Source organism: Rana temporaria, chromosome 2 (assembly GCF_905171775.1).
Source record: "Rana temporaria chromosome 2, aRanTem1.1, whole genome shotgun sequence".
Lineage (NCBI taxonomy): Eukaryota > Metazoa > Chordata > Amphibia > Anura > Ranidae > Rana > Rana temporaria.
Genome location: NC_053490.1, coordinates 333,746,693 through 333,768,292, shown reverse-complemented (window position 1 = coordinate 333,768,292; position 21,600 = coordinate 333,746,693). Strand labels below are relative to the sequence as shown.

General features: G+C 43.6%; 1 protein-coding gene across 1 annotated transcript in view; it reads left to right on the top strand.

Annotated features, from left to right (window-relative positions):
* Positions 1-6,885: 6,885 nt before the first annotated feature.
* GUCA1B (guanylate cyclase activator 1B) overlaps positions 6,886-21,600 on the top strand; it is a 54,344-nt gene continuing 39,629 nt past the window's right edge. The window contains exon 1 of the mRNA XM_040337503.1: positions 6,886-7,671. Within this exon, the coding sequence (XP_040193437.1) occupies positions 7,471-7,671 (201 nt within the window). The 5' untranslated portion in view covers positions 6,886-7,470. The remainder of the gene's footprint in view (positions 7,672-21,600) is intronic.

The window sequence follows — 21,600 nt, the reverse complement described above, 5'->3', positions numbered from 1 at the left end:
ACCCTCCTGCCTGGCCATTGTCTTCTTCTGGCAGGGGGGGGGGGATGGGTCCGGGCAGTGTTGCCAACCATCAGTATTTTTACTGGCAGCCAGTAAAAAATAGTCACTTTTCTCCTGCCAGTAAATGCCAGTGACAGAAAAAGGCTGCCAGTAAAAAATATGGCTGTGACGCCCAACCAAGACCCTCCGAGTGCCTGCTACAGTGTGTTTGGGCAGCGCCAGCAGGGGCAGATCTGGCAGAGATGGTGCCTGAGTGTGTTGTGTGATGTCATGGCACAAGGTAACTTGAACGGAGCGGCCGGACCCTCGTGTGCAGGTTTGTAGGATGGGGAGCAAGGGTGCCTACCCCTTCTAATTTCTTTTGCTATATCAAAAATAAAATAAAAAATATGTTTTTGTGCCCTAATATCTACCTTAAATCACATTGCTAATTGTATATCATACTTGTTTATAGACTAAATACTGAAATTTGCAATTGAAACATTTATTTTTGTATCTTTTGGAAATGCCAGTAAAAACTGGGCTGTGCCAGTCAATTTTGGGTGTTGTTTCAGTAAATTTCAATCTGGTAGGTTGGCAACACTGGGGTGGGGGGGGGGGGGGGGTTGGGTGGTCATAGCCGTCCCCGCCAGGAGAAGACAGTTATTATCGCTGGAGGCTATAGCTCCTGCTTGTAATAATGGCAAGTGAATCCGGAAGGTTGATTGTACCCAAATTGATCGATTGATCAACTTGGTACATTCAGCCTGCCCATTGATGGTTCAAATCTCGGCCAGTTCAGCAGGAATCATGTATGGCAGGCCCACGTAGTGGATATACAATATATAAGGTTAAAAAAATAGAGCTGCTGTAGGTATAAAATAGAAGCATCATTTCTCATTTACCTCTGCTACAGGCAAAAGCCTAACTATTCTGGGTAGTGTTGGAGTTTTCCTCTGCGCTCTTATTCCCCCACATATCTTTTAAACAATTTCTTTGATGGGTTGCCTCCTTGGTTAACAGGAATGTGTGGAAGGTGGTGAGCAAGCTCAATCACTTCCAGTAAGTGCAGGAGCATTGCTTGGTGGGAGCCAGCTTTTGGCTCTACCAGAGGCTGCATGAAGTAGTGAAGGGTTACAACACTGTCCAGATTTTACTGTTGTTTGTTGACTTGTTTGGATTTTTTTTCACTTTCTGTCCCAAGTGCAACAATGTCAAGACAGGAAATGGGGGGGGGGGGTATGAGGGGAGCTCTCTAAAATGAACACAATGGCAATAAAAAAAAGATTTATTAGTTGAGTGGGGAAAGTTAGAACCAGCTTAAAACACACTTTTTTTTTTTAGAGCGGAGCTCCACCAAGAATTTTTTTTTTTAAATGCTTTTTTTTATACATACCTGAAGTGCCAGTTGCTAGGCAGATCGTCCTAATCTGCCACTTCCTGATCCGCGGTCCGTCTTCTCAGTGGCGTCACTAGGGTTGGTGTCACCTGGTGCGGTAAAATATGGTGTCACCCCCCCCCCCCCCCAATAAAAATGTTCAAATATTTTTTACCCTACTGTTTGCTCTCTGTTCTCCTTTCTTCCCCTTTTCTCTCTCTCCCTATCCATCTTTCTTGTGCGTTCTATCCCTTCTTCTTTCTCTCCATTTTTTGTCCCCTCCCCCCACCTCTCTTTCTCCAGAACCGCAAATCACATCTCAGGAGCCTCTTCTTTCTTCTGTTCTTTGGCTGCCTCCTGTGGAATGCTGGAGCGGTGTCTTCTGTGACCTTGTGTGTGTCCCAGGAGACATCATCCATTCACGTCACGCGCATGCGCAGTAGGGAATCGGGCGGGGGAAGCCGAGGATGTCGGCAGGGCAGCCGAGACCCGAGTGATTGCTCCGCTTTGGCTGCCGTCATCGAGGGAACCCTGGATAGGTAAGGCTCCTTATTAAAAGTCAGCAGCTACAGTGTTAGCTGCTGACTTTTATTTTTAATTTTTTTCCTAACCGGACCTTCGCTTTAAGGTATATCATGTTAGACAGTGCACACAAAATCTATGGCCTATAATAGTGGAGACCCCAGTAGGTAAGTTTTGAAGATCAGGAACAATTTCACCATGATCTTTTAAACTTACATTTTTGATGACTTCCACCTTTTACTGCAGAGTGGTCTCTAGCAGTACCCACACTAAAGCTGGCCATACATGGATGGAAATTTGGTCCAAATTTGGTCCATGTATGGCAATTCCCGTTCATGAGAAGTTGACCTATTCTCTCATAAACTGGCTTGTTGGAAAATTTTACTTCAATCAGTGTATGCAACCAAACGGCTGCAGCGCTGATCAGCGCTGATCAGTGTATTCTGATGGTGGGGGGAGTCCTGCTGTCATAATGCAGTGGAGAGGATTCCCACATCCACCTTGAGTGTGTAGATTAGGGAACTGGTTCAGTTTTAGTCATGTGTGCCCAGCTTTAGTCCTTCTAAGTCCTTCTGTTTAAGTCACAAGCTGCATTGTTGTCAGGAGAAGGAAATTTCAAAACAGTTTCACATAGTAGCTTTCTAGTTTGCAGAGGCACACTACACACTACAAGAATTATATTTTATTATAGCTGAATTATTATAGAAAGTTTGCCCCCTGATTTTGTATGTATTATTCTATGTATATCAGGGCTCAAAATTTCAAGTCCTGAGCTACTAGCCAGGCCTCAAGGGTTACTCGCCACCAGTTGCCCCACCCAACCCCCACCATGTCCCGCCCCTAGACACACCCTCATAAATTATCTCATGAAATGACAATGTTTTATGCAGAATTAAGTTATAAAAATAACCATGTGCCATGTGGAGCCATGTGTCCCCAGTGCAGCCTGTGTCCCCAGTGGAGCCATGTGTCCCCAGTGGAGCCATGTGTCCCCAGTGGAGCCATGTGTCCCCATTGCAGCCTACCTGTGTTGGGTAAGAGAGAAGAGAGCCAGGCAGCTGCGACTCTCCTCTCTCTTCCCCTAAATTCACTCCTTGCTCGCCCCCCCCCCCCTGGTCCCAGGCAGCCCACACTCGCCAGCCCTCAAAATCCACTCGCAAAATGCGAGCAGGCGAGTGGAAATTTTGAGGGCTGATGTATATAGTTGCATAAGGCCTTCAGATATGTTTACTGCTTACATGCTTTTTCTCATTTAAATTAAGTCACGTTCAAATCTAAGGGATTATTAACAGTAGGGCACACCTGCAGGAAAACCATTGCCATCTTAAGGCTCAACTTTAGGCAAATATAAAGGACACAAATGAATGCAGACATATACCGTATATACTTGAGTATAAGCCGATCCGAATATAAGCCAAGTCACTTAATTTTACCACAAAAAACTGGGAAAACATATTGACTCGAGTATAAGCTTAAGGTGAGAATGCAGCAGCTACTGTAAGTGGAAAAGAGGATCAACAATGCCCATTTGCAGCTTTACTGTGCCCATTTGCACTCCTCACTGTGCCTATTTGCACGCCTCACTGTGCCCATTTGCACGCCTCACCTCACTGTGCTCATTTCAGCCTGACCTCACTGTTGCCACTGCAACCTGCCCTCACTGTGCCCATTGCAGCCTTACCTCACTGTGCCCACTGCAGCCTGACCTCACTGTGCCCACTGCCCTCACTGTGCCCACTGCAGCCTGCCCTCACTGTGCCCATTTCAGCCTTACTTCACTGTGCCCACTGCAGAAAACAGATTTACTCTCCAAATTTGGAAAGGTTTCCTCACAGTAAGAGCTGTGAAAAATGAATCTATCCATGGCCGCTGCTGCCACCCCCTATTCAGGTGTCCAGAATCCGGGTGCCTGAATTACAGTGGCAGGGGTGTTTTTTTTTAGCACCTGATTAGAGCCATAGGCTCTAACAGGCTTCAAAATAAGGTGGACTCGGAGCGCAGAGTATTGCAGCTGGAGTCCACCCAGATGTGTTAGAAAAGCGAATTAATATTTGCATTTCTAACACTGAATCGCCTCTCCGCCAATCAGAAAGCGTGGGTCTGTTACCCGTTTCCCGGCTGAAAGGTTAGGAGGAGGGGAGGAGACGCAGTGATCTCAGAAGGATACAATAGATGCTGCAAGAGGCCTGTTGCAACCTGTCCCCTGCCCAATGTGCCTGATGATCCCCAATGTGCCTGATGTGCCCGCTGGTCGGGTAAGTGCTGGTGGACTGACAAACAGCAGGGGGGGTGTAGTTGAGGTGCTGCAGAAGGGGGGTGGTTGCTTGCTATCCCCCAAACAAAAAACCACCAGCCACCACTGAACCAGACTAAATATGTACTATAAAAAAAACAATTGGGTATACACTTTTACTTTGTGATAGTCTAAATACTACATTATCTATTTAGAAGGAGTAATTCATAACACACTGGCATTAATCATTGCCCAATCAAACAATATTTTATATGCAAACAAATTATTTTGTAACTTGTGCCATCTCATTTGATTTGCAGGAGAGCGAGAATGTGACCAGATCTTGAAGTAGGTTTGGTAAAGGAGGCAGCGTGGAGGCTGATTATGGAGCATCTGGAAAAGAGGCAGAGTAGAACTGATCATAGACTGTGAGAAAGAAAGAGGAGAAGACATAATAGCAGTTATTCAGGATGTTAGGAGGGATAGAGGAGGCAAAAAAATAACTGGATGTGGACTAACGTCATAGAAGAGGACACGTGAAAGCTAATCATGGCAGGGGCTGGAGATGAGAAGTGGCTAAACATAAAACATTGGAGAACAAGTCACAGTAGGTGCTAAATGGAGAAGAAAGTACAGAGGCTGATAGTCAACTGATCATGCAAATAAAGAGAGGATAGTTAGGCTTGAGCTGATTGATAGGGGCCTCCTGTTGTCAAGGCTGTTAAACCAGTTTCCAGACATGAGGGCCCAGGAATACAATAGTTTTTTTAGAGATGGTGAACCGAATCTCCAACATCATCTATCTGGCACCACAGTACATTCACCACACCAGTTGTTTGTCAAGCTCTTGGCCTAGATAGGAGTACTTAATTGACTTCAGTGGCTGTTCTCATAGTTCCAGGCTCAGTTCCTGAGCGGTTACATCCCACTTCTGGGACCTGTGCTAGACTGATGCCCAAACAACATAAATGGTGCACTGCAAGAACGTTTCAAGTTAATTTACTGACTGGCTGTAACTGACTGGGTGTAACACCACCACCACTCCTATCCAAAATCTGCTGCTATAAGGGGTGTCTCCAGGTATTGGCTAGGGCACCAGTTTTACACCAGACTCATTTTAGTAAAGCATATTGTAAGGCAAACTGCTGTTGCCCTACTTCATGTAATCATTTAGCAGTTACACCCACTTTGCATGCTAATATCTTCCACACACATTATTTAGAAGATATTTCTTTATTTTGTTTAGCTCTTTACTGCAGCAAACTCGTTACAAAAGTTAATCAAACAAAACTGTCAGTTTTATCCAAACTATGGTGGCAATAATTTCTACCTTACGGCAAACGTTCCAAATATGTGTTTATCCCTTAAGCCCTGTACATAGGATCGGTTTTCTCGTCGGGAAACAGTCGAAATAGGGAGCAGGTTCTCTAGTTTTCCTGAGCAGTTTTCTCGTCGGGAAAACTGCTAGGGAGCATACACACGGACGGTTTTCCCGTCCAAAAGCTCTCATGGCAGTTTTCCCAATGGGAAAACCGGTTGTGTGTACGAGGCTTTACACAATGTTCTTGCTTTGGACGATAAGTAGGATACTGCAGTGCATCACTTCACAAATTACCCCACACGTGTCCTAGTACTCCATGGACCCAGGGCATAACTGTAGACCCCTCTGCCCAAAGGGAAAGCGCCTCTCACTCAAAATCTATACATGTATGACTAGTCTTAAACTTCACCACTATTTCCAAGAGCTTGAAAATCTAAATCTAAAGCCAACGTATTTTGATGCCATAATTTCACATAACCCCTTTAAGATATAGGCATAGGTTTTCTAATGTATATATTATAGAATTTTGGGTGGGATAAACGGCCCTAAAAAGTCTGGTGGTCTGGAACAGCCTACACCTACTTCCTAGGTTGTGGTAGTTTTTGTGGTTAACAGCTCGAGATAAAGATTGTGTTTCCCAGGAATCTGAGGCTTTGAAGTCCAGCCTCAAGCTTATGACAGCACAGTGGCTTAGTGGTTAGCACTCCTGCCTGGCAGCACTAGGGTTGTTGGTTCAAATCCCACAGCGCTACCTGCCCAGCGTTTGCATGTTCTCCCTGTGCCTGTGTGCGTTTTCTCTGAGCTATGCTTCAAAGACATGTTGGTGGGTTAAATTGACCCTTGTATATGTACTGTATGTATGAATGTGAGTTAGGGACCTTAGATTGTGAGCTCCTTGAGGGCAGGGACTTAATTGAAGGTACAATATATGTGAAAATTGTTGTCGCTATAAAAGTACCTATGATAGATAAATAATGACAGGCCACTTTGATCTCACCTAAATAGCGCAGGCCAAGGAGCAGAATTCTACTGTCAGGTTCTTGGCACTACATACAGTAGCTCAAACTTTGGAGTGGAACACCAAACTGGGCAGTGCAGTAGCCACTTCTAGGACCAACTTCGCGTTAGAGTCCCTTTTTAAGACTACAGATTTCACTTCCTGTTTACTCACATGTATTCATTAATTTTGGCTGAGCAATGTAAAACATGCCATTATTATATTATTATATGCACAATTATATTGTCTGTTTTATACTTGTATTTCATTTTGACAATATACAGACACATTATTGTGCCCTTAACACAGGCTTGACAAGAGAACATCTAGGTCTTTATGAGATTCTTCTAATTATCTTAGATCTACTTATCTATTTTAGCCAACACATGGTGCATTTAGTTAAGCGGTGTCACTCCCTCTGCTGTGCTCCTTGCACAAACCAGCCACAGCAACATAGGAACACAGATCTACAGAAATCAACAAAAATTGAACTGACCTACACTACAAATTTTTCCTAAATATAAAAGATTGCTGAAGTGTGGATTTATGCTTTAATCATCCTTTAAATATCGAAGATGGAAGACAATGAAAAGACCTGGAGCAGCAGAGAAACAGGAGGAAGACATTTTAAATCGGTAACAAAGAGTTTTGAAAAAAAATAAGCTTAGTCTCTTTCAAGAGTATATCTTGGACCTATTACTAAGTTTCTATTGAACAGAAGAGGAAAATTCCACCCGAGAGTGTTCATCAGATTTTTAACTGGGAGGAAACTACAAGGATACAACTGCATTTAAGATCTAGTTATAGATAGCCCTTTCTGCAGATTGTGAAATTAGCTTTGATTGTTCTGCAAGACAACAGAAGACACATTGAGAACTCAGTCTGTGGAGGCTGGAACACAAGTCACATGGGTGATAATATATTCTCTCTGGATCATATTTAAAGACAATAAAAAAAAAAGGAAAGGGTGGAAGGGTGGCTCGGTGAATAGGATTAGAGACTGAGAAAGGAGACTGCTCGTATTGCAGGATTTTCTTAAAATGGGTCAGCATCTCAGCGAGGAGACAAATAAAGTGGAAATTGATGTAGCAGAGCTCCAGGAGTGGTATAAGAAGTTTGTGGTAGAATGTCCCAGCGGAACTCTTTTTATGCATGAATTTAAACGTTTTTTTGGCGTGCAAGACAACCAAGAGGCAGCAGACTATGTGGAACATATGTTTAGAGCCTTTGATAAAAATGGGGTAAGTTTTGCATACATTCTGTAAAAATATAGTTTTGATAATATTACTGCTAGTTATAGGTGTGCGCAGCCTATTGCATTAGGGCATGGGTGCTCAACCTGTGGCCCTCCAGCTGCTCAGCCTTGCAATGCCTCATGGGACTTGAAGTTTTGGAACAGCTGGATGGCCACAGGTTGAGCACCCATGCATTAGGGTGTGCACCCTAAAGCTCAAACACACATGTCCTATAAATATATAGGGCAATGGACGGTGTCGGTAGAGCAGTGGACGATGTCAGTAGGGCAGAGGTTGATGTCAGTAGTTTTTTTTTTTTTTATGATTACATTTTTATAATTGCATTATTTTTTTATAATATTTTTATACAATCATTTTTATTATTGTTTTTTGCAATTTTTTTAGGTGCCCCATTGGGGGCCTTGGTGAAATATCAGGGGTCTAAACAGGCCCCAGATGTCTCACTTTTGAGCCAAATAAAGGGACTGGGGACAGAGATTCCCCAGTCTCTCAACCAAGCAGCTGGGGGAATCTGCCCCTCACAGGGTGATTAGGGTGTGCCCAGGCACACTTGGCACACCCTGTGCGCACGCCTATGCTGCTAGTCTTTAATTTGCAAGTTTTTCATTGGCACACAAATATAACTTGTACTGGCTTGCCAAAAAGAAGATCCTCATATAGGGTTGGTATAACCCCAAAACCTTAGATAGATAAAGTTATATGTTTGTTTGTTGTTTGAGTTTCTTCCAGGTAGTAGAATATACAGTTATGACAAATTTATTCTGTTTTAATGGGTTATAAAAAAATGTGTATGGTTATATATGAACTTGTTCTAGGTTCATAAGACAGTAGGTTTAATTGTGAAGGATTGTACTGATTGGTAACATACTGTATACTATGTAATATTACATAGTTACATAATTAGTAAGTGATGACCTTAAAGTGAATAACTCACCACCAAGTTCACTATATGAACCCATTGGGGTTAATTTACTAACACTGAAAAGTGCAAAATATGGTGCAGCTCTGCAGAGAAACCAATCAGCTTACTTTGTCAAAGCTTACGTGAACAAGCTGAATTTAGAAGCTGATTGGCTACCATGCACGGCTGCACCAGATTTTGCACTCTCCAGTTTTAGTAAATCAACTCCACTATGCATTTGTACATGTTGATCACATCCCCCCTTAATCTCCTCTTCTCAACAGAGAAAATGTCAGTTTCCCTAATATTCTGCAAAGAGCAAATAACATGTTAACACAGTATGGGTGGGCAAAATAAATGGTCCTTTCAATGTAAATATAAAAAAAAGCTGCTATGAAGATCTCTGGGTACAACTATTTATTTAAAACTCTTGTATCTAGCTTTTTTTGTGAAACATTTTACCAGCATGAGCTTACAAATACTCTTTATTTGTCAATTAGCCCTGGTATTTTCAGCTTAAAAAGAGAAATTCAGATTTCAAATTTCAGGCTTCAAATTCATGGTACTTGACAGACCATGAAGCATTGATTACTCTGCAGATTGAATCCAAAGTTCCCACAGCCAGATTTGAATCGTTGGAGCCTGTAGGCACATACATTTTGGCTTTCAAGCCTCGTACACACGACCGAAGAACTCAACGGGCGAAACACATCGTTTTCCTCGTCGAGTTCCTTGTTAGGCTGTCGAGGAACTCGACAAGGCAAGTTTCTCCATTCCCGTTGAGGAAATAGAGAACTTGCTCTTTTTTTGGCTCGTCGAGTTTCTCGACAGTTTCCTTGACGAAAATGTACACACGACCGGTTTCCTCGGCAAAAAAATATCTCCCAGCAAGTTTCTTGCTGGTTTTTGCCGAGAAACTCGGTCATGTGTACGAGGCCTTACAGTAACACCCATGTCACTTGTTTTCCCACTCCTAACCTGGATTAGAATATTGTGATAATGTAAAACCTTATATTTGATGACTATTCCTACTGATTATGATAAAAAAAAATAGTGGCCAATTATTATACAGAAAAAACGACCTCTGCTGCCTATTGCCATGTGCCTACTGTGCTGAATCTGGCTGTGAAATTCTCATAGTTTACATACATATTGTGAAAATAGGAGGCATACTAGGAATTGATGGCTTAGGTCAGGGGTGCCCAACCTTTTGAAGAGCTAGGACCACTTAAGCGACTTGGTAACCGGTCGCAGGCCACAATGAGCGGAGCGGGTGCATAGCATGTACGTGTCTGTTCTGTATATGCAGAGTGGACACGGAAGCAGCCCACGATACTTTTTAGCAGATTGTATTGGAGGTAGAACACAAGTCGATTTATGTCTGCCACTACTTAGAGGTGAATGGAGGGACCAATTGGTCGGACTGTCGGACTGACCGTGTGAAAGGGGCCCAAGGCGGCTTTCACACTGATGAGCTGCGGTTTACCCGCACCACGGGTGCAACGCAGTGTACCTTTTGGCTTTCCTGCACTTTGCAATAGACTTCTATTATATTCTGCAGGTTTGGTGCACTTTCAGAAATCTCACCAAACTCGCAGGTAATAACAGAAGTCTAATGCCGCGTACACACAGTCATTTTTCGGCATGTCCAAAAAACAACGTTTTTCCAACTTCATCATTAAAAACTATGTTGCCCACACACCCGCGTTTCTGAAAAATGATGAACAAAGCGTGGTGACGTACAACACGTACGACGGCACTCTGAAGGGGAAGTTCTATTCGCCTTTGGGCTGCTTTTAGCTGATTCCTTATTAGTAAAAGACGATTCGCGCTTTTTTGTCTGTTACAGCGTAATGAATGTGCTTACTCCATTATGAATGGTAGTTTTACATGAACGAGCGCTCCCGTCTCATAACTCGTTTCTGGGCATGCGCGGGTTTAAAACGTTGTTTTAGCCCACACGCGATCATTTTTTACAACCCGAAAAACGACATTTTAAAAAACGACATTAAAAAATGCAGCATGTTCGAATTTTTTTTTGTCGTTTTTCAGAAGCCGAAAAACGATGTGAAGCCCACACACGATGATTTTAAATGACGTTTTTAAAAACGTCGTTTTTTTCATGCCGAAAAACGACCGTGTATACGCGGCATAAGGCTTAGTGCAGGTAACCCGCAGGTGCGCTGCACTACACCTGTGGATCAGTTTGAAAGCAGCCCAGTAACCACTGCAGAAAAGTTATGCCCATATATAGACAGTGGCCCGGATTCAGATAGGAGATACGACGGCGTATCTCCAGATACGCCGTCTTATCTCTGAGTGCGGGCCGTCGTATCTATGCGCCTGATTCAGAGAATCAGTTACGCATAGATTTCCCTAAGATCCGACTGGTGTAAGTGTCTTACACCGTCGTATCTTAGGCTGCATATTCACGCTGGCCGCTAGGTGGCGCTTCCATATAGTTACACAAGGAATATGCTAATTGGGTATTTACGCTGATTCAGAAACGTACGTCCCGCCGGCGCATTTTTTTACGTCGTTTACGTTAGGCTTTTTTCGGCGTATAGTTACCCCTGCTATATGAGGCGTAGCTGATGTTAAGTATGGACGTCGTTCTCGCGCCGAGTTTTGTAAATTTTACGTTGTTTGCGTAAGTCGTTCGCGAATAGGGCTGGACGTCATTTACGTTCACGTCGAATCCAATACGTCCTTGCGGCGTACTTTGGAGCAATGCATACTGGGAAATTTCATGAACGGCGCATGCCCCGCTAAAAAAAAACTTAAAAAATGCGGGGTCATCCTAAATTTGAATAAAACACGCCCACAACATCCCCATTTGAATTAGGCAGGCTTACGCCGCCACACATACGTTACGCCGCCGTAACTAAGGGCGCAAGTTCTTTCTGCATACGGAACTTGCGCACCAAATTTACAGCGGCGTAACGTATCAGAGATACGTTACGCCCGCAGAAAGATGCGCTCATCTTTCTGAATCCGGGCCTGTGATTTTAGTAATAAACTGACCTTTAATAACAGTATTCTATTCCATCCCAGGGCAGGAGGTCGAGGGTCACATCAGAGGGCTCCGTGGTCATTGGTAAAGCCAATGTGTTAATGCAAGTACAGACTAGAGAAAGCTTGGACCAAGAAACGTTTGATTAGATTGTAGTGTGTATGCTCAGGTCACACTACTGCGACCTAAAAGTCACGCAACTTATGGTGCAACTTTGCCAGGCAACTTCCTGATTGACTTGATGCGACTTGAGTACTACTTTGATGCGACTTTAAAGCGAGGGAGGGGCTACACTACAGTAAATGCCTGGATAATGTCGGATCCAAATCCCATCAATATAAATGAGGATCTGACTTCCATTACCTACTTTTACCCCCTTCCTTCCCAGGCCAATTTTGAGCTTTCAGTGCTGTCGCACTTCGAATGACAATTGCATGGTCATTCACATGTACACATATGACATTTTTATAATTTTTTTCACACAAATAGAGCTTTTTTTTGGTGGTATTTAATCACCACTGTTTTTTATTTTTTTATTTTTTATAAACAAACAAAAAAAGACAGGACATTTTGAAAAACCCCCAAAATGTTTTTATAGTTTCTAAAATTTTTCAAACAGGTAATTTTTCTCCTTTGCTAATGTGCGTTGATGAGGCGGCACTGATCGGCACTGATAGGTTGCACTGATAGACACTGATGAGGCAGCACTGATAGGTTGCACTGATGGGCACTGATGAGGCGGCACTAATGGGCACTGATGAGGCTGCACTGATGGGTGGCACTGATAGGTGGCACTGATGCATGGCACTGATGGGCACTGATAGGTAGCACTGAAGGACACTGAGAGGCGGCACTGATGAGCACTGGTAGGCAGAACTGATAAGTGACACTGATGATGAGGCACTGATGGGCACTGTTTGGCAGCACTGATGGGCACTGATTAGCATTACTGATGGGCACTAATAGATGGCACTGGTGGGCACTGATAAGCAACTCTGATGGGCACTGAGGAGACCGATGTCATTGGCTTACAGCTGATCATGTGGTAAAGGACCACTGTGATTGGCCATTTACCCTGATCTGTGATCATCAGAGTCCCAAAGATTCTGCGATCACAGAGCGCGCCGCCTGCAGGCAGCGCCAGCACAGGAGGACGTCCATGGATGCCCTGCTGGCATTTTAAGCCTGCGTTGTAGCCGTCTTTTGGCTATAGTGTGGGCGGGAAGGGGTTAAAATTTTTTGGGCACAAGTCATATTAAAATCACCTTGAAGTAGTACAGGAACCTTTTCTAAAGTCGGAGCGACTTCAGTAGTGCTAATTAAGACAGCTCTCATCATTGACTAATGGGGGATTTCACATGTCATGCAAAATTTCACATGTCAGTGTGAACTGAGCCTGAGGCTCTTCAAGGTGACTTATATCTGACTTGTGCCCATAGATTTTAATGAAAGTCACCTCCAATTCAGATCCTCATCTATATTAATGCGATCTGGATCTGATATTACAGGAATAATACCCAGGCATTCCTTTCGGTGTAGCCCCTCCCTCGCTTCAAAGTTGCATCAATTTGCCACAAAATAGTACTCAAGTCACCAGTAAATCGCCAGGAAGTTGCATGGCAAAGTCACACTATAAGTAGCAATACACTCAGTTGAACCAAGTCTTTGTAAATCTCTACTAAATTGGGCTAAAAATCTTGCATCTACAATTGGATAATATAATTCCTATATGTTTAAAAACCACTTGTCGACTGCCCCATAGCACATAGTCCTCTGGCACCCGCTGATTGTTCAGTACGCTGATAGAATGGCAGTCTGCCTTTGTAAACAAGGCCGATTGCCGTTCTGTCAGAACAGAAGACATGGATCCTGTGTTCCTGTAAAGCAGAAACACAGATCCATGCCTTCCACTAGTAAAAGCATCTCCCTCACAACACTAAAACACCAACTAGGCACACAGGTAACACTTTGATCGCCCCTAATGTTAACCCCTTCCCTGCCAGTGTCATTAGTACAGTGACAGTGCAAATTTTTAGCACTGATCACTGTAATAATGTCACTGGTCCCCATAAAAGTGTCAAAAGTGTCAGGTGCAGTGTTGGCCCGTACATTAGGGGTGCCGGGGCACCACCCCCTCTATCCACAGCCACCACCCCCATGCCCTATCCACAGGTCAGTATTTTGCAGGACCGCCATCCCCCTATTCATGTGTCCGGCCCCTTTCAGGACGTCGGGGGGGGGGGGGTGAATTACAGCGGCGGCAGTTTTTTTGAAGCTCCTGACTAGAGCCAGAGGCTCTAATAGGCTTTTTTTCCGAGGTGATTGTAGCTGTATTAGTGCAATTGTGACAGAGAAAATTGAGCACTGTCCGTGATACTTTTTTTTATTTGCACTAACATTAAATTTTAATAAAAAAAGTATCACGGACAGTACTCAATTTTCTTCTTTTTTTTTTCAAAATTGTCAGTTGTTTTTCATTTATAGCGCAAATAATAAAAAACGCAGAGGTGATCAAATACCACCAAAAGAAAGCCCTTTTTTTGGGGAAAAAAAGGACATCCATTTTTCTTTGGGTACATCATTGCATGAACTCACAATTGTCAGTTAATGCAGTGTTGTATCACAAAAAATGGCCTTGTCAGGAAGGGGGGTAAAGTGGTTAAAGAATATCTAAACCTAAGAACAGTTGTAGAATGTTGAACCATGCTATACATTGATGAATGCAGAATGTTTGGCATTCAAATGGTACTCTTTATTGGCTAACTTGGGTTATTAAAGAAGAAAGCTTTTGGGATAACTGATTCATCAGGCGTCACCTGGTTTCATCAGCCCCTCATCAGGTTTTATACATTTCTAGAAAATAGTTCTGACACTCAACTATTTATAAACAGACTTACAAGGAGGGGCATTGAAATATACATATTTAAAAAAATATATATATACATACATACATACATACATACATACATACATACATGTATGTATGTATGTATGTATGTATGTATATGTATGTATATGTATGTATGTGTATGTATATATATATGTATGTATATGTATGTATATATGTATGTATATATATATATATATATATATATAATTGACATACTAATGGTGGGTTTATTGATATTAAAAAAAAAAAAAACAATGAATCTGCATATATATTTGTTCAGTGCAAATTGGGAAAAAACAAGTGTTCTTTCGACGATTTTCTCTTCTGAATGAATTATCTTTTATTACGAGCAGCAGTAAAATACCACATTATTAAAACTAGACTATGCTGAGAAGCAAAACAATGCATACATGTTTGTAAATAGAGACACCATATAGCAATTCTAGAGAACACAAGAGAGAATAAGCAAATGAATGGCAATGATTACATTTATTTTCTAGATCCTTCTAGCGTTAGAATTGTTACATTGTATCTCTGTATGTATGCATTTTGTATGCTCCTCAGCTCCATCTAGTGGCCATAATGCATTATTTCACCACTGTTCATAATAAAAGGCGATTCATTTAGAAGAGAAAATATCTCAGAACATTTGTTTTTACCCAGTTCACACAGAATAAATGTACATGCTGATTCGTTGGGCAGATAGCTATGCAACCCTTTTGTGTAAAGCCTTGTCTCTGACAATAGACTTTAGCAATAACATGTGTCAAGAAAAAAACTGTTGTATATACTGTATATACTGTATAAACTTAAATGTTCATATTAAATGTTCATATTTCAATGCTCTTCTCTGTAACTCTCCATGTAAATATTTGAGTTTCAGAACCATTTTTAAAAAAAGTATACAACCCGATAAAGGGATCTGAGTTATCCCTAAAGCTTGCATCTTAATTAAGCTAGACAATAATGGGGAACACCTAAACTCCCAAATTTCTGCACAAACAAAGAACACAAATATTACACAATACAACTTAGCAGTCCTTAGATGTGGTGGCTGCATATGTTTTATTTATTTAAGTCTTTTTTCCACAAATACAGAAAAAAATAACTTGTTCATCTTGCCAGAATTCTTGTAAATCCCTGTGATACAATGTTATCAGCTTTTCCAGCTGTCTTCTGCGAACCTAAAAACAGTGGGCCAGATTCATGTAGAATTACGGAGGCGTAACCTCCTATCCCATTTACCGCCGCAAGTTTTCGGTGTAAGTGCTTGATTCACAAAGCACTTGCCTGTAAACTTGCGGCGGCGTAGCGTAAAGCCATCCGGCGCAAGCCCGCCTAATTCAAATGGGACGTGTACCATTTAAATTAGGTGCGTTCCCGCGCCGAACGTTCTGCGCATGCTCCGTTAGGAAATTTCCCGCTGTGCTTTGTGCGAAATTACGGCGCCCCGACGTGTTTTTTGAACGGCGACGTGCTTTACGTCCTTTCGTATTCCCGGACGTCTTACGCAAAAAAAAAAAATTAAAAATTCGACGCGGGAACGACGGCCATACTTTAACATGGGCTGTCTAATATTACACCACCTAAATAGCAAGTGCAACTTTACGACGGGAAAAACCGACTAGCGACGACGTGAAAGATTGCGACGAACGCGCGTACCTTCGTGGATCGCCGTAAACAGCTAATTTGCATACCCGACGCGGAAAACTACGCGAACTCCATCCAGCGGTCGCCGAAGTATTGCATCCTAAGATCCGAAGGTGTACAAAGCCGTACGCCTGTCGGATCTTAGCCAAATGCCGTCGTATCTTTGTTTGTGAATTACAAATAAAGATACGACGCGGAAAATTTTAAAGTACGCCGGAGTATCAGCAGATACTTTGGCGTACTTTTTCTGTGAATCTGGCCCAGTAATTCCCCAGATGAGATCTTTGTAATCCAAATCAGGAGGGCAGCCTAGAGTGACAATCTGCACCTCCATAGATACAGTCAGTATGGTGAGTGTGAGCATTGTTACTCTAGGACAGGAATTATCACCAGATGAAAAGAAAAGGGAAAAAACGCCTGAAAAACAACCTAGCTACCACATCTAAGGCCCCGTACACACGGCCGAGGAACTCGACGTGCCAAACACATCGAGTTCCTCGGCCAGTTCAGCCCTGAAGCCGCCGAGGAGCTCGGCGGGACGAGAGCTCCCATAGAACAACGAGGAAATAGAGAACATGTTCTCTATTTCCTCGCCGAGGTCCTCGGCCGAAAGTGTACACACGGCCGGGTTTCTCGGCAAAATTCAGCCAGAAACTCGGTCGGAAGCTGAATTCTGCCGAGGAAACTGGTCGTGTGTACGGGGCCTTAGATTTTCTAAGCTGCAATAAAAGAGATTGTTATTTTCAGGCTTAGATACAATTTAACACACATCATGGTTGTTAAATAAACAGTCAGGGTAATGCATATGGGGCCAAATCCTCAAAAGGGATACGCAGGCGGAACTGCTGTTCAGCCTGCGTATCCCTGTGCCTATCTTTGGAACTGATCCTCAGAAGCAGTTTTCCAAAGATAGGCAGAAGATCTGACATCTGTAAGACACTTACACTGTCAGATCTTAGGATGCAGTACCGCATCCGCCGCTGGGGGCATTTCGCGTTGAAATGCCGCTTTGCGTATGCAAATGAGGACTTACGGAGATCCTCAAAGCTTTTCAGCTTTGTTTTTTCTGCGTAAGTTTACGTTTGCATACGTAAAATTAGGGATGCTTTTACAAAGTGTAAACTAGTTACACCTTGTAAAAACAGACCTTTTTTTTTATCGCCGCAATTTTTTTTAAATTTTGAATTTTTTTTTTTGGCGCGTAACTTTTTTTTTACCCGACGCAACTTTATTGTCCCGTCGCAATCCACAAAGCCCGGCGTAACGTAATTTTGCGCACTGCCCGTCGGGAAAATTACGTCACGAGCATGCGCAGTACGGCCGGCGCGGGAGCGCGCCTCATTTAAATTGTCATCGCCCCCTGCAGAAGAGGACCGCCTTGCGCCGGAGACATTTAAGTTACACGGCCGAAAATTTCTAGGTAAGTGCTTTGTGGATCGGGCACTTAGGTAGAAATTTTCCGCCAGTGTAACTTAAATGGTAAAAGTTAAGTTAGACAACGTTTTTGTGGATTTGCCCCATGGTACTTAGAAATTTTACATTTAGATTTTTGACTTAAAGTGATTGTAAACGATCACCTTGTAAAACAAGCCATTCAGTTTAACCACTTCAGCCCCCTTAATGACTAGGCCATTTTTTGCAATATGGCACTGCCTCACTTTAGCTGACAATTGTGCGGTCGTGCGACGCAGTACACATATAAAATTGATGTCCTTTATTTCACACACAGAGATTTATTTTGGTGGTATTTAATAACCTTTTTTTTTTTTCTGTGCTATAAACAAAAGGCCGACAAATTTGAAAAATCTATATATTTTTAAATTTCTGCTATAAAACACACCCAATGATTTTTATTAATTTTTTTTAAATCTAATGTCTAAAAAAATAAATAAGCGTATATTGATTGGTTTGCGTATTCTCCCACTGCTTCACAGAGTACCCTCACCCTTACCCATACACCCACACCAAAGGCGTAGCTTAAATCTTGTGGGCCCCAATGCAAAAGGTGACCTGGGCCCCTCCCCACTACCACCCACCACTTCCACCGTGCATGCCAAGATACTCAAAGTGGCTTAAGAGTTTTCAGAGTACCTCATTACATCAGAGGACAGGGATCACCTCTGGAGAATCAGAGGACAGGGACCCCTGGCAGGTCACTTGGCAGAACTCCTTTCCCATCCCAGCACTGTATACAGCTCCTCCCCCCACACTTACAGGGCTGAAGAATCCCAGCTGGTGACTTGGAGACACTGAGCGGTGCCTTACCTCACCAGTGACATCGGTCCCATCATGGTTACAGGATGGCACTCTCCTCCTCTTGCCCTACTAAGCTTGTTTACCATTCCATGTTGCCAGCACACAGCACAGACACTTTCCCATCCTGGGATGTTCTCACCCCATGCTCCTCTCCATTTAGAAAATGTCTTGCAGCTTCTCCCCAGCCAGGGCTGTCTTAATGAGAGGGCACACCTGGGCACTGCCCAGGGGCCCCAGCTGCATGGGGGCCCCTGCACTTCCCCAAAACAGCTGGTGCTTGAGCCCACCACTCCTCCCCAAAATTGGGGGCCCCATGATGGCACAAGAGTGATACACAGGGGAGGCAGGCTGGCAGCGGTGCGCCGTGAGGTGCAGAACGATACCTGTTTCAAAGGCCAGCAAGGAGGGGCAGGGCGGGAGCGCCAGTGATGCTCTGACCCCGTCCCATGCAGCTTGAATGCTTGGGACACGAAGGCTGCACGGTAGGAGCTGGAGAGGGAGCTGCTGAGTCGGCAGCACTGAGAGCCCACCTGTGGAAGTAGCATTGTGGATGGTGTCATGGTGAGCCCAGCTGTCCAGCACTGTTTGCACCGAAAAGCTTGGAATGCCCGGAGGGATGCTTCCTCCTCTGGCTGCTTGATTGGTCTAGGTGAGTGCAGTGCTGGAGGTGGACACATGGCAAAAGTTTACATGCACTATATCTCCACTGGAACAGGGGGTACTACATGGATGGAATAATGGTGCTGGGGGATATCAAGGGTGTATAGGGGAAAACAATGCTGAGAGGGGATCTGGGGTGTATAGGAGGTAGCAATCCTTATCTTATGGTATTTTATGTTGTATGGTTACAGTGCTGGGGGGAATATCTAGGGTGTAGAGTGATCAGAGTGCTGGGGAGATATCTGGCATGTAGAGGGATCAGAGTGCTGGGGAGATATCTGGGGTGTAGAGGGATCAGAGTGTTGGGAAATATCTGGGGTGTAGAGGGATCAGAGTGCTGGGGAGATATCTGGGATGTAGAGGGATCAGAGTGCTGGGGAGATATCTGGGGTGTAGAGGGGTCAGAGTGCTGGGGAGATATCTGGGGTGTAGAGGGATCAGAGTGTTGGGAAATATCTGGGGTGTAGAGGGATCAGAGTGCTGGGGAGATATCTGGGATGTAGAGGGATCAGAGTGCTGGGGAGATATCTGGGGTGTAGAGGGATCAGAGTGCTGGGGAGATATCTGGGGTGTAGAGGGGTCAGAGTGCGGTGGAGATATCTGGGGTGTACAGGGATCAGAGTACTGGGGGGAATATCTAGGGTGTAGAGGGGTCAGAGTGCTGGGGAGATAATCTGGGGAAAAGGGGAAGCTCCGCTTGTCTACCTCCTACCTACATGATGTCTGTTTATCTGCACTGTCTCCATTGTAGGGACCCCAAAACATTACTTTGCCCAGGGGCCCATGATGCTATTAAGACGGCCCTGTCCCCAGCCAATGACAACAGAAGGGTGTGGACTGTGGATGGCAAAGTGGAAGCCCAGTACTGGAGCGTGGCTGTGGGGCCCCAGGGCAGATCGAAGCTGGACTTTGTGGAGGATATATTAATATGACAGGGAGGCTGCAGGCGCCCCCTGCAGCTAGGGGCGGGGTTGCAAATGTGACCCCTGCAACCCCTTATGCTACGCCAATGACCCACACACACCACTGATACTTGGACTGCTCCATTCATCCCTCAGAACCATGGATCAAAAAACCTGTGTATACACTCTGTTGGTCAGTGTCAGAGCTTAGACAGGGGGTCTTCACATGTATACACAGAAGTACTGAAAAACTGGCCCTACTACTTAGTATAGCCCAGCGCTTGTGGAATAAACTACAAAGATCTATGAAACACAGCTGATCAGATGTACATAACAATAAAAAGCAGCTGCTTAAAATGAAGATGTATAACAAAATTGCAGAAATAATGAATAAACTCCCAATGAGTCCACAAATAGTCCTGCAGCAGCGCTACAAACAATGCGTTTGTGTGAATAACAGTCAGTGCAAATGACAGGGATAACAGATAACAATAACAAGAGTGCTCCATTCACCAAGGGATGTTCACCACGTGGGGGGATTCAGTCCCCTTCAGGGGATACACTCACCAAATGCAAGGTTTTAAAACAGCATTCAATACACCGCAGCATCCATACCACTTTAATGATAGTTGACATCCAATTCCGCAGATACATGTGGAAAATAAAATCCATATAGAGCAGTATCGTTTTTAAAAGCTTTAATTAACCCAAAAAAAGAGATACCCCCTTTGTACATATATGCGTACCAGAAATATAATCAAAACAGGCAAAAGATGTGTGCTGTATTAGCTCTCACTAACTTGACCCTGAATACAGCCATTGTACAGTTCCCCCAGCGTCTTCCTGGTTAATCGTCGTGGAGCGCGCACAATACGTCCGGTTTGGTTGATGGGGAGTCCTGCTCTGACGCGTTTCTTCACTTCCTGACTTTGTCTGAGGGGTCTTCACATGGTTTCTCCCTTCTCCCATGTGTTAAGGTCCGTGAAGGAAAGGCAAAAAGTCACATGCTCCCTCATACATGGAAACATTGGCTATTTTTGAGAGATACCGCAAACAAATAAAGTGGAGACTATGGAAAGTGGGTATTAATGGGTGAGGATGTGAGCTCTCAAGGGAACCTATTGTGGGTAAAGTGGCAGATTCCCTTTCGGTGGATCAGAAATAGATTTTAGGCTGTAGATGAGCAGATATTACTACCTTTAAGATCCTCATTTGCCCTAAACAGCTGCCAAGTTCCAGGTAACGCCTTCAAATCTGGCCCAGATAAAATATTGCTGTCAGCATATTACAGTAAAATAAATATTTGCATGAAATTTTCCATTATGCAAATGATCATAAGACTATCCTTTACTTGAAGACAGTCGTGTTAATGTCCCAGCAGGGATATTTACATTGAGCTGATTGGCTGCAGTCACTAATTAACAGAAGTTTTTCAACACTCTCGATCGACAAAAGTCAATCGTTAGACTGCTGTACATGGATGAAAATTCACCCAGTCACATTTTGATCCATCTATGGGCAGCTTTACTGTTAGCAGTAATCACATAACTTTCATTGCTAGAGAAAATCAAGTATAGGAAGTGTGACGGTATCGGTATGATATCCCCGTCAAGCATTCCCTCCTCTCCATACAAGAACATCA